Consider the following 14126-nt stretch of genomic DNA (forward strand, 5'->3'; position numbering starts at 1 on the left):
AAAAGTTCCCTAGTTTGTTGTTTTTCAGGCTTTGTGCCTAATTGTACAATTGTGTCTATAAAAGTAAAATTTACTTTTTTTTTTTTAAAGATTTTATTTATTTATTTGGCAGAGAGCAAGAGAACCCAAGCAGGGGGAACTGCAGAGGGAGAGGGAGAAGCAGGCTCCCCACCAAGCAGGGAGCCTAATGCGGGACTCCATCCCAGGACCCTGGGATCATGACCTGAGCCGAAGGCAGATGCCTGAGCCACCCAGGCGCCCTTCCATTTTTTTTCTGATTATAAAGTGTATGTCGAGGACATAAAATTTCAGAAAGTGAAAGCAGCAAAAAGAAAATAAATCAAAATAACAATAACTACAGTGATTTGTTAACAGATATGCAAGATAAAAAAATGTTAGTTGTGGCATTAGAAACATAAAACATGGAGTTTGGAGAGTAAAAATGTAGAACTTCAGAATGTATTCATACTTAAGTTGTTACCAACTTAAAATACACTACCAAAATATAAGTTGTTTTATGTAAGCCTCATGGTAACTACAAAGCAAAAACCTATAGTAGATATAAGATCAAAAGAAAGGAATCTAAGCATACTAATACAAAAAAATCATCAAATCATAAAAGAAAAGATTAAGAGAAGAGGAAGGGAACAGAGGAATTACAAACAATCAGAAAACAATGAACAAAATGACAGTAAGTACATACCTATCAATATTAATTATAAATGGACTAAATTCTCCAAACATAGGGTGGCTGAACAGGACCCATCTATGTAATGCCTACAACAGACTCATTTCAGATGATAAGGACACAAACAGACTAAAGATATTCCATGTAAATGTAAACCAAAAGAAGGTGCAGTAGCTATATTTACATCAGACAAAATAGACTTTAAAATAAAGACTGTACGGACGCCTGGCTGGCTCAGTTGGTAGGTCATGAGTTCAAGCCCCTTTGAGCTGGGCGTGGAGCCTCCTAAAAATTAAAAAAGTAAAGGGGCACCTGGGTGGCACAGTTGGTTAAGCCTCTGACTCTTGGTTTTAGCTCAGGTTGTGATCTCAGGATTGTGAGATCGAGCCCCACATCGGGCTCCATGTTCACCCCAGAGTCTGCTTAAGTGTCTCTCTCCCTCTCCTTCTGCTCCCCTCCTCCCCCCACCGTGTGCTCATGCACAGTCTCTCTCAAATATATAAATAAATCTTTTTTAAAAAGATTTAAAAAAATAAAACAATGACTGTGGTGAGAGACAAAGAAGGGCATTACATAATGGTGTAGAGGTGAATCCAGCAAGAAGAGACAACATTTGTAAATATTTATGCACCCAACACAGGAGCACCTAAATATGTAAACCAGTTTTGACACACCTAAAGGGAGAAATAAACAGCAATACAATAATAGTAGAGGACTGTAATACCCCACTTTTATCAATGGGTAGATCATCCAGACAAAAAAATCAATGTGGAAACATTGGCCTTAACATGTTGAAGCAGATGGACTTAACAGACATACATATACAGAACATTTCATCCAAAAGCGGCACAATACATATTTTTTTTCAAGTACACATGGAGCATTCTCCAAGATAGATCATATGTTAGACCACAAAGTAAGTCTTAATAAAGATTAGAATCATATTAACCTTCTTTTCCGACAAAATGGTATTAAGCTTAAAACCAATTATAAGAATAAAAACCAGAAACTCCACGAATATATGGGGATTAAACAACATGCTACTGAACAACCAATGGGTCAAAGAAATCAAAAGAGAAATAAAGATGTCTGAGATAAATGAAAATGGAAATACAGCATACTGAAATGTATGGGAGGCAGCAAAAGTGGTTCTAAGAGGGCAGTTCATAGGATAAATGCTTACATTGAGAAACAAAGATCTCAAATAACCTAACTTTACACTTCAAGGAACTAGAAAAAGAACAAACTAAGCCTAAAGTTAATAAAAGGAAGGAAATAACAAAGATCAGAGCATAAATAAATGAGACTAAAAAGCCAATAGAAAAGATCAATGAAACTAAGAGCTGGTTTTTGAAAAGATAAACAAAACAGACAAACCTTTGTCTAGATTTACATGAAAAGAAGAGGACTCAAATTCAGAAATGAAAGAGGAGATGTTACAACTGATACCACAGAAATACAAATTACCGCAAGAGACTACTATGAATAATTAGACGCCAACAAATTGGACAACCATAGAAGAAATGGATAAATTCCTAGAAACTTACAACCTACCAAGACTGGATCATGAAGAAATAGAAAATCTAACCAGACTGATTACTAGTAAGGAGATCAAATTAGTAATCAAAAACATTCCAACAAACAGAAGTTCAGAACCAGGTTGTTTCTCTGGTGAGTTCTAACATATCAAGAAGAATTAATACTAATTCTCAAGCTCTTCCAAAAAAATAGAAGTGGGAACACTTCCAAACTCATTTTATGAGGCCAGCATTACCCTGATACCAAAAGGTCTCTTTTTAAAAAGAAAAGGACACTGAAAGAAAAGAAAATTACAGGCCAATATCCTTGATCAACATTGATCCAGAAAACCCTCAACAAAATATTAGCAAACTGAATTCAACAATACAGTCGACCCTTGAACAACATGGGAGTTAGGGGCAATGACCCCCTCATATGCCATGGAGGTGGCTCAGCATGGGGTGTCAGAGTCCAAGTAGGGTAAAGAAGTGACAATAGGGGAAACTTCCTATCCTATAGGGTCAGAGTCTAAGGAGAACATCTATATTTGGGGTGGCCTGATACAGTGTTTGTCCCTGATCAAAAAGAAAAGAGCTTCCCTTATGAAGACTGATGAGGAGGGCCACACTGCAGAGAAGTGACCCAGTTTAGGTTGGGTTTTAGAAACTGAGTGGATGGGGCGCCTGGGTAGCTCAGTTGTTAGGCGTCTGCCTTCGGCTCAGGGCGTGATCCCAGCGTTGCGGGATCGAGTCCCACATTGGGCTCCTCGGCTGGGAGCCTGCTTCTTCCTCTCCCACTCCCCCTGCTGTGTTCCCTCTCTCGCTGGCTGTCTCTCTGTCACATAAATAAATAAAATCTTTAAAAAAAAAAAAAAAAGAAACTGAGTGGATAAAGAAATGTTCACACTGTATGGGGTTGGAATGGGGTTTCAAAACTTGTGCAAGGAAAAACAACAATAACGAACTTATTTATTATAAATAAATAGAGAGGAAAATGAAAGTTTTATGAAAAAAACAGGATGTTTACATAGATTCAAAGTACCCTCTCAAAAAATACTTATTAATTACAAAGGAAACAAACTTACCATGAAGACTGACAGACAGCTTTAATTGGTCCAGTGTGAACACCATCAATAATGGAAGCATTCAAAATCATGCATCATCTCACAGAATACAGTGAGAAAACTAGAACACTTCTGTGATGCTCCTGCCCAAGATGTATAACCCAAATGTAATCATAGGACAAACCCAAATTGAGGGACATTCAGGAGTCTTGCATACTTCAGAATTGTCAAGGTTATGAACTTTAGCGGTTACCTTAAGAGACTAGAAAAAGAGGAGCAAAGTGCAGTTGACTGGCTCAGTCGGTAGGGCACGTGGCTTCAGATCTTGGGGTTGTGAGTTCAAGCCCCACATCAGGCATGGAGTCTACTTAAGAAAAAGAAAGGAAAAGAAAAAAGAGGAGTAAATTCAACCCAAAATAAGTAGAACAAAGAGAATTTGAAAAAATCAAAGCAGGTGGGGTGCCCGGTGGCTCAGTCAGTTAAGCGTCTGCCTTCTGCTCAGGTCATGATCCCAGGGTCCTGGGGTTAAGCCCCGTGTTTGGCTGCTTGCTCATGCTCTTTCTGTCTCTCAAATAAAGAAGTAAAAATTAAAATCAAAGCAGGAATCAAATAAAAAACAGAACAATAGAGAAAACCAGTGAAACAAAAAACTGGTTTTCTGAGGTGCGTCTGGGTGGCTCAGTCGTTAAGCTCGGGACTCTTGATTTCGGCTCAGGTCATGATCTCAGAGTCATGAGATCAAGCCCGGCGCTGGCTCCATACTCAGCGGGTAGTCTGCTTGAGATTCTCTCTCCCAACCCTTCTGCCCCTCCTCCCCTCCCCTATGCTCGTGAGCTCCCTCCCTCTCTCTCACTAAAATAAATAAGTAAATCTTTAAGAAAAACTTGTTCTCTGAGAAAATAAAGTTGATAAACCTCTAGCCAGATTGATCAGGAAAAAAAGAAGACACAAGTGACCAGTATCAGGAATGGGAAGTGACATCACTACACATTTTACAAGTATTAAGAGGATTATAGGGAAATATTATGAACAATTTTATGTTAATTTAGTAATTTAGATAAGATGCACACTTTCTTTGATGCAAATGATCAAGGCTTGCTGTTGCTACAAAGGACATCATTGGAACATTTGATTGAAGTTTGAATGGGAGTTGAGGATTAGATGATAGTTATGTATCAGTATTAATGGCCTGATTTAATTATGGTTCTTTAGTGGAAGGTTCTTATTTATAGGAAATATACACTAAAGTATTTGGGGATGGTAGGGCATTAGGCCAGCAACTTAGTGTAAATTGACTCACTTGAAAAAGATCCTAGCTCTACATGTAATTTTTTTTGCTAAGTTTGAGACTTTACGAAAAGAAAAAACATTGAAATTTTTTTAAATTTAATGTAATTTAATTTTTTTGAGAGAGAGGGGGCGAGGGGCGGAGGGAGAGGGAGCAAAAAAAGTCTTTAGCAGCCTCCACACCAAGCGCAGAGCCCAACTGAGACTCAGTCTCCCGACCCTGAGATCATGACTTGAGCTGAAATCAAGAATTGGGCGCTTAACTGACTGAGCCACCCAGGTGCCCGCCCCCCCAATTTTTTGATCAGTGTTTGCATGCCCTTATATAACAGGCACATATTTTAACAGGAAAGTTTCTTTCTTTTACAGCGGAAAGGAAGCCTCCTTTATTTAATATGAATGCAATGAGTGCCTTATATCACATAGCCCAAAATGAATCCCCTACACTACAGTCTAATGAATGGTGAGTATTGCTGAGATATATATTACTCAACATTGTATAAATTAGATACTTTTTTATAATGTTATGAAAATGATTTTATTTCAATTAGGTGAAGTGTATTACCTGAAGAGATACTAAATTGGTTTATCTTACCCTTACATCATGTTTATCTTCTGTTAACATCTGCTTTTCATAACATATATGTAATTCAGTTCAGAAATAAAGGATAGATGATGCCACATGGAAGCAAAAAGTATTGCTTTTTACAGAAATTTATATTTTATTTTTCTTTGAACTTTAGAAACACATATAGCCCTGATTATATAATAAATAATAGATATAATAGATATAATAGCATAATTTAAAATTAATATTATATAACTAAAATACATAGATTGCTACAACCTATAGTGATATTTTATTGGGGAATGGTTTATAATTTATCAAGTATAAAACATAGGTAAAATGATTTATAAGAATTATCAGGTAATTCATAACTTTGGGATTGTTCTAATTGTTATTATGATATTTATATTCAGAATACTCTGTTACTCCATCTCCTGGTACTTCCTTGATTTGATAAAATTAAATTCATTTATGTAAAGAAGTTAATGGAGAACAGATCGACAGTTTTAGAAAAGTAGGATTTTTATCAGTGATAGAAAATTTTGGTATATGTATCTAAATGTATTCAAGAGTGTCTAACATTTGAAAAATTCTAGGGGGATATCAAGCATGCTAAATAAGTATTTTTAAATTGACAAGTAGATGCATAAATTAGTGAAACTTGATTTTTTTAAAGATTACATATTTAAGGTGCATTCATAGATCTTTGCTACCTGTTTAGAGATACTTAGAAGGAACCTTTTGGCACAGAGTTTAGCGTTATGGTACATATCAATAGTACATATATTAAATACAGACTGTCTTTACACTATCTGATATTTGGGGATTCAAAAAAGAATTCTTGCCTACGTGGAACTTAAAATCTTACGTGAATATGAAAGACAAACACTGATAGAGTAAATATTACTACCTTCCTCACTGAACTCTCATCAATAACACTGTGTAAAATAATATGTTGCAGATTTCTAATGTTTTAAAAGGTATCCTAATTGATTTTGTGGGCTTAATGGAAGATTTATCCATTTGCTTAGAAATACATAGGTACAAAACTGCTCCCTCCAAAGCAAATAGATTGATGTTCTAAAAATGCTGCATAGAAGATGACCCAAGGGGCAGACAGGAAAGAGAGATGGCTTAAAGAAGAGAAAAAAAATTGAATGTTATCTTAAATTTGAATGCAAAGAAGAAAAAATTGGCTTCCTTAATTTTGCCTAAATATAGAACAAGTTACACTATTTAAATATGTGGGAGTGGGATTTTTTTAAAGTTTTTAATTTAAATTCCAGTTAGGTAGTGTACTATTCGTTTCAGGTGTACAATATAGTGATTCGGCACTTTCGTACATCACCCCATGCTCATCATGACAAGTGCACTCCTTAGTCCCCATCTCCTATTTCCACCATCCCCCCACCCACCTCCCTTCTGGTAACCATCAGTTTATTCTCTATAGCTAAGGGTCTGTTTCTTGGTTTACCTCTCTCTTTCTCTCTCTCTCTCTCTCTTTTTTTTTTTTTTTTTACCTTTGCTTGTTTGTTTCTTGAATTGTGGGAGTGGGATTTTTAAATAGTCCAAATTTATTTTTGGAAAATGGTACAGATTCATTGGTTGCTTTAGATGGCTTTTCATAGACGTATATAAAATCTGTAGTATATTGTATTTGCTTTATTTATTATTCCTTTTCTACTCCCCCTCCCACCAATAGGTGCATGCCTTGATTTATGGATTTTTTAAATTAAGTTTTTATTTAAATTCCAGTTAGTTAATATACAGTGTAATATTGGTTTCAGGTATAGAATTTAGTGATTCAACACTTACATACAACACCCTGTGCTCAAAAATGTACACTTCATCAATTTCCATGTCATCCTTGCCCAGGATGCTAATCTTCTCTGTATTTTTTATGAATGTGTTTTAAAAGGAAATAGCAATATGTTCACTTGATACTTTCCTTTACAATAGGTCTGATTATTTTCGCAACTTTGTAGATTCTTGCCTCCAGAAAATCCCTCAAGATCGCCCTACATCAGAGGAACTTTTAAAGGTCAGTTTTACTAAGTCTGTTTTCTACCCCTAAGAAATTATTTTAAAAGATGTATTTTATTCTTCTTTGATTTTGAATCAATATTAAATATGCTCTATTAATTTTTACCAAAATACTAATTTTATATACTGTTCTCTTTTGGAACTTTTCTTAGGTACAAAGTTTTTTCATTTGTGTTTTCAGAATTAATTAAGTGCTTTACCATGTCTGAATAGAATATATAAATATACCAAATAGTACCAATTGGCTGTTTATATGTGTAAGAATGTATTCCTGAGTTATAACTCCACATTTTAATTCATGTGAAACAATGTCATATTTTAAAGTTAGTAAAACATAGTTTAACTTTGGATTTACTTTTTATATCTGCCATATTTTATATATTCATCTGTCCTATATTAAAATAATATGAAAAAGAAATGTATATCTACATAAATATTGTGGGAGAAAAGAGCTTTCAAAAAAATCTTAAATATGGATATCATGTTTCTGTTTCCTTTTTAGAAATGTATTTTTCTAACTTGGCAATGAAAATATTTTAAGAATCATGTAAATTCTGTTCGGTTTTCAGTGGGTTTGGTAGCTTAATTTAAATACGTGATTGGTTCTAAAAAATTTATTATTTCATTTGGAGTTTGACCATCTTATTAATAGCAATAATAATATTGTTGAATGTAATATGGTTCTTAAAACATCTAGATAACACAATAGTAAGTAGGATTTGACTCTTTCTCCTTGTGTCCCTCAGGAACATTGTTGATTTTTCACTATAAGATTTAAGCAGACTATTTTTACATGAATGTTTTAGAACTTCAGAGAGGTTCAGTTTATTTTCACCAACACACATCAGTTAAAGACACAAAGAAATTGAAAAGATCTTATGTGTGTGTGTGTGTGTCTGTATATATATATAGAGAGAGAATTATTTGCCACCACGGTATATATAAGAACAGTAGAGTTTCAGTAATGCTTGTGGGATTCTAGGCAGTAAGCTCACTCATAGTCTCAGAAATGAAAGCCTGAATAAATAGGTACTCACAATAGCTGCAATAGGTACTCACCTAGCTTAGTATAGCTAGGAATTATGTTAGTGATAAATAAGCAAGATCTGTATGTAGAAAACTATCAAACTTAGAAATTTAAGATTTATTATTTTTGGATAAGAAGATTGAGTATCGTAGATAGTGATACATACCAAGCTAAGGCTCAGGAAAAAGAAAAAAATCTGACTGGCTTCTTACACTTGCCTTATATAAGCAAAAGAAGTTGTTTTGGTAATAACCCAACCCACCAGGGCCAGATATTTGGTGATGAGATCCCAAGTCTGCATATAGTATTCATTTTCCTGATTTATAGCAGGAAATTGAAAATGATAGGAAGTATCTATCAAGTACTTCTTTCTCTTTGGCCTAATTATATTTCTGTTGCAGTTTATCATGGAAAGAGTTAATAGAAAAAATTTTCAATGTATGAAGCTATCTCAGAATTAAAAATTGGGGGAGCTTGGGTGGCTCAGTCGTTAAGTGTCTGCCTTCAGCTCAGGTCTTGATCCCAGTGTCCTGGGATCGAGCCCTGCATCAGGCTCCCTGCTCAGCAGGAAGTCAGCTTCTCACTCTTACTTTTTTTTCAAATAAATAAAATCTTAAAAAAAAATTAAAAATTGGAAATAACTGTCTAGAATTAGGGTAATGGTTAAATGATTTTAGCATAAACATTTGATGAAATAATCAATAGGCAATATGTTTATGAACTTGAAGTAACAAAACGACAATGAAAGTAGAATAAAATATCGTATAGTTAAAATTCTTTAGAGAAGCTTTTTCCTCTTCGGGGGATGACATCCATAGGCATTCAGAATGGTCCAGCATTTGACATACTGTTGAATATCAGGCAATACAGTGTCTAACAAAACTAGGCTGTCCTGAACCCCTGGTAATAGAGTCATTTACCTTTATACCAAGAAAGCTGGAAAAGCACCCAAATCCGCATGTGTTGTGCACCCAGGCCAACTTTGAGGAGTTCATGTTATGACATCTGCAGTTCTTACTAGATTGTCTAAAACAAAAACACGTCAGTAGAGCCTGTGGTGGTTCCATGTGTACTGAGTGTGTTCACGACTGGATCAAGTGTGCTTTCCCTATTGAGGAGCAGGAAATTGTTGTGAAAGTGTTGAAGGTACAAGCACAGCGTCGGAAAGCTAAATAAAGAGGTGCCTGGGTGGCTCGGTTGGTTAAGAATCTGGCTCTTTTTTTTTTTTTTTAAAGATTTTATTTATTTATTTGACACAGATAGAGACAGCCAGTGAGAGAGGGAACACAAGCAGGGGGAGTGGGAGAGGAAGAAGCAGGGTCCTAGCGGAGAAGCCTGATGTGGGGCTCGATCCCAGAACGCTGGGATCACGCCCTGAGCCGAAGGCAGACGCTTAACGACTGCGCCACCCAGGCGCCCCAAGAATCTGGCTCTTGATCTCACCTCAGTGTTCGATTTCTGGGTCATGAGTTCAAGCCTTGTACTTAAAAAAAAAAGGCTAAATTAAAAAATGAAGCTTTTTTGAGTAATTAAAAAATCACAAGGCAAAAGAAAAAATTCTTTAGAGAGAAATACATTTGAACTACAAAGGTAAAAGTATTATAAGAATTCAGGTACATTTTATAGAACTCAAGGCAAAAGGTGTCTTTCTGCAATCTATATGCTAACTATGTACCTACAAAACAAGATTTATACATAGAAAATTTCTATAAAGAAATAAATCAATATAACAGGGATAATTCTAATGGTGTAATTGTTTCTGTTTTTCTGTGTTAGTAAGCTTATTAAATGTTAGTAGTAAAAATCACTAATATAATAGCTTTTAAATAACTGCTAGTGTTTTATGGAGTACTGTTCATGCAACATCTAAAGGAACTCATAATATCCAAGTTTATGTTACATAATTCACCATAAATACATTCCTGTTGAAACCTAATATAACTCAGAAGTGAACATACCTTTTCTACGAAATCCGTTCTAAGAATTTGTAAACTTTTATTTAGCCCTTATTTAGGGCTCTAATTGGACTTAATTCTTAGTGTTTAATTAGACTATTTGATTATTTCAGCATTGCATTTTCAGTTGGCCAACAAAAGTATCATGTTTCCATAAGATGTACAGGGGTAGTTATGTATGCCCAGAGTGTATATATGTAGATGACAGTTTTGTAAATACAAAAAGTCAAAAGTGTAATAGAATTAGATAGCTATAGGTTATATGTGTTATCTATCGTGATTACTTAAGACAGTAACTACAGTCTGAGAAAGGAGTACATTCGTACTAATTGAAAAAATATACAGGTTTCAACTTGACTTTTACCTTCTGTTCTTATCCAGCACATGTTTGTTCTTCGTGAGCGCCCTGAAACAGTGTTAATAGATCTCATTCAAAGGACAAAGGATGCAGTAAGAGAGCTGGACAATCTGCAGTATCGAAAGATGAAGAAACTCCTTTTCCAGGAGGCACATAATGGACCAGCAGTAGAAGCACAGGAAGAAGAGGAGGTAATAACTTAGAAACGACTCAGATATTGAGCTCTGTTTCTTTATTGGCTTCTTCCCTTATGCACCTTGTCTTGCCATGAATGTTTTATGTTAGTGCTTCCCAGATTGTGTTTTCTTAACACTGGTCCTGTAAGATCGCAGGTGGGAAAAATGGTTTTGCATTCTTTAAACCCAGCCCCTTTGTGGTGCTCATTGATATAGTAAAGCTCTGCAAAGTATTTTATTAAAGAACCCTATTCAACTTTAATCCAGTCCCCATCAAATTTTTTGGATACTGACCCCTCTTTTGCCTTATTGTCTGATTCCATGGGACATGCTTTTGGAAGTATTTTAAATTACAGACTATGGAAGTTGACAGTACTCATTCAGAAGTCTTTAGAATTACCAAGCATTGTGCTCTAAGGGTACTTGATTCTTTTCAGTTCTGTATGATTTCATTCCATCTGCACAGTTCTAAAATACTCATTTTACAGATGAGTAAAGCAAAGCGCAGAGTAGTTAACTCATCATAGGTTAATATGGGTTCGGATTCATGTATCTCACTCTCAAGGCTAGGTTCTTTCCATGTTGCCATATTGCCTTTTAGAGAGTATGGAAATATAAATTTGTAGTAGAAATGTTACAGAACTTCCTCACAAGAAAATATATATATAGAACTTATTTGTGGAGCTATCTGCACTTAGTGCAGAGTCGGCTTGGGATTCGCTCTCCCTCTGCCTTCCCCTACCCCCACCCCATGTTCTCTCTCTGTTTAAAGTAAATAAATCTTAAAAAAAAAAAAGTTATTTTGAGCTTTTTTTGATATATAAAATATTTCAGGAAAACAAAATTTAAAAAATTCTAATGTAGTTAAATCTATAACAGCATCTCTTTCTTTTAGGCTAGGGATGTAAGAAAAGTCCATTCATATATATAGATATATATATATATGTGTGTATATATATATGTGTGTGTGTGTGTATACACACACACACACACGAACTTTTATGTGTGTGTGTGTGTGTGTATATATATATATGTCTGTATGAAATTCTCCATATCTTATAGAATCTTGGTATGGTAAGACTACTAAAATGTTGGTGCCCAGACACCATGGCTTGCCTGGTTACTTCATAAAAACATTTTTATGAATGTGATTAAATGTACAGCTAATATATATTTTTTAATTTACAAAAAATAGATGGGAATTAATGTTAAATTGATGAAAGAAGTATAGGCTAGACAATATATTCTGAGGAAGGAAAATATACTTAAAAGTCTTCCTTAAAAAATAATGACTAAAGGGCGCCTCGTGGCTCAGTTAAGCCTCAGACTCTTGATTTTGGCTGAGGTCATGAGATTAAGACCCTGCCTCGAGCCCTCGTGTGGAACCTGCTTGAGATTCCCTCTCTCTTGTTCTGCCTCTTCCACCCCACTTGGGTGCACACGCCAGCACTCTCTCTGTAAAAACAACAACTACTAAAAGTGGTTATTTATAGGATTAAAAAAAGGTTGAGGTTTTAACCATGGGAATTATTGAGAAATGACCAGAATCTCTCTATATACCCCATGAGATGTGTGGTAGAAATGGATTTCAAAAACTGTCAAACAATTTAGAGAAAATTCTACACTTTGGAAATACCCGTAACTGATTAACTGAATTTTTTATATGGTTGGGCTTTTTGTTATTTACTTGTTGATTATTTTTGTTTGCTTTTCAGTTGGTAGACTTCCTGGTTTTGGCAAATACGGGAAATTTCTCATGGTAGACCTCTAAGTTTCTTTCTAAAGACTGTGTGCTAAGCAGTGTGATAGGTGATTATAATTAGCAATGTCAAAAGAGATACAGATATTTGAATCTATTGCTCTTTTCCCTTAGGAACAAGATCATGGTGTTGGCCGGACAGGAACAGTGAATAGCGTTGGAAGTAATCAGTCTATTCCCAGCATGTCCATCAGTGCCAGTAGCCAAAGTAGTAGTGTCAACAGTCTTCCAGATGCCTCAGATGACAAGAGTGAGCTAGATATGATGGAGGGAGACCACACAGTGATGTCTAATAGTTCTGTCATCCATTTAAAACCTGTGAGTATCTGGATTACAGTGAAAAAAAATTTCAACTTTGGTAAATAATTTTTTTCAACTTATTAGTTAAATTAGGAGATTGTCTTGGATGTTTCAGAAGTTTGGAACATATTTAGGTAATTTATTTTAAAATGGCAATAGGCTTATTTTCCCAGTGTAATGTCTGTATTTGGGAAACTAATGTTTTAAGAATACAAAAAGAATATTTTTAAAATCTTAGAAGAAAGAAATACAGAAACACTTTGTAATATATAATTTGAAGTTAGTTTCATGAAAAATAAAGTATTTAAAAATAGCAAGTATACACATGAAAGTCATGATAATGGTTCTTTTAAGAGAAAGGGTTAGGATGGGTAATGATCACAAGTGACTTGCACTCTCTGTAATGTTTATATCTTTAAAATAAAACTGAGTGTAATTTGCCAATAATTGTAAATTCTGGGTTTAGAAAATAAGGGTTTTGCTACATTATTCTTTACATTTCTGAGTGCAGACTTTTTGATTTTATTGAAAATATTTTGAAAGTTAGGTAACGTTTTTTAGCAACCAATAGGAATACTTCCTTTTTAACTTCACAGCTTGTAATATTGCCCAAAAACTTACTAGGCACAAGAGCTAAAAGGTAGAACTAACCCAAGTATTCTTCAACAGATGAATAGATAAATAAACTATGGTATATACATACAAGGGAATATTATTCAGCCATGAAAAAATGAAATTCTGGTACATGCTATAACATGAGTGAATCTTGAGATATTATGCTAAAAAAGAAAGAAATGTTATGCTAAGTGATATTAAGCCAGATGCAAAAGGACAAATATTGCATATTTCCACTTATATGAAATATCTAAAATAGGCAATTTATAGAGATGCAAAATCGATTAGTGGTTACCAGGGACTGAGTAGAGGATAAAACGGAGAATTTTTGTTAGCAGATACAATTTCTGTTTTGGCGATGGAAAAGTTTTGGAAATGGTGGTGGTTGTACAACATTGGGAATATAATTAATGCCACAGAATTGTACATTTAAAAATAGTTGAAGTGGCAAATTTTATATTATATATGTTTTACTACACTCACACACACAAAAAGTGTTTAAGAATGATTTAGTTGTGTAGTAGTGTTCTTCCGGGTAAACTCATATTTAATTTTTATATACTTAGGGAATAGATCAGCAGTAAAAAAGATTATTCTCATAATTAGTTGTTTGCTACTTAATTGACTTCCTCTTCAGTTAATAAACTAAGGCATATATAAGGAAAGACATCAATTCTTACAATTTTTCCAGTTATTTTTTGATTACTTATTTGGACGAATGGCAGAAGTATTATAAAGATATTTTTAAGATATATTATTGCTTTGAAAA

At 34.6% G+C, this 14126-nt stretch overlaps 1 protein-coding gene and 2 pseudogenes across 2 annotated transcripts in view; 2 read left to right on the top strand and 1 right to left on the bottom strand.

The window, feature by feature from the left end:
* Positions 1 to 14126, top strand: part of TAOK1 (TAO kinase 1) — a 150239-nt gene that overhangs the window by 97673 nt on the left and 38440 nt on the right. For both annotated transcript variants that reach the window (XM_044390773.3, XM_026517755.4), the window contains 4 exons: positions 4926 to 5019; positions 7084 to 7165; positions 10531 to 10698; positions 12557 to 12760. In XM_044390773.3, coding sequence (XP_044246708.1) covers positions 4926 to 5019; positions 7084 to 7165; positions 10531 to 10698; positions 12557 to 12760 — 548 coding nt within the window. The remainder of the gene's footprint in view (positions 1 to 4925; positions 5020 to 7083; positions 7166 to 10530; positions 10699 to 12556; positions 12761 to 14126) is intronic.
* Positions 6958 to 7048, bottom strand: LOC113269214 (U6 spliceosomal RNA; annotated as a pseudogene).
* Positions 8934 to 9471, top strand: LOC113269070 (60S ribosomal protein L34-like; annotated as a pseudogene).

The sequence above is a fragment of the Ursus arctos genome, unplaced genomic scaffold, assembly GCF_023065955.2.
Source record: "Ursus arctos isolate Adak ecotype North America unplaced genomic scaffold, UrsArc2.0 scaffold_24, whole genome shotgun sequence".
Taxonomy (NCBI): Eukaryota; Metazoa; Chordata; class Mammalia; order Carnivora; family Ursidae; genus Ursus; species Ursus arctos.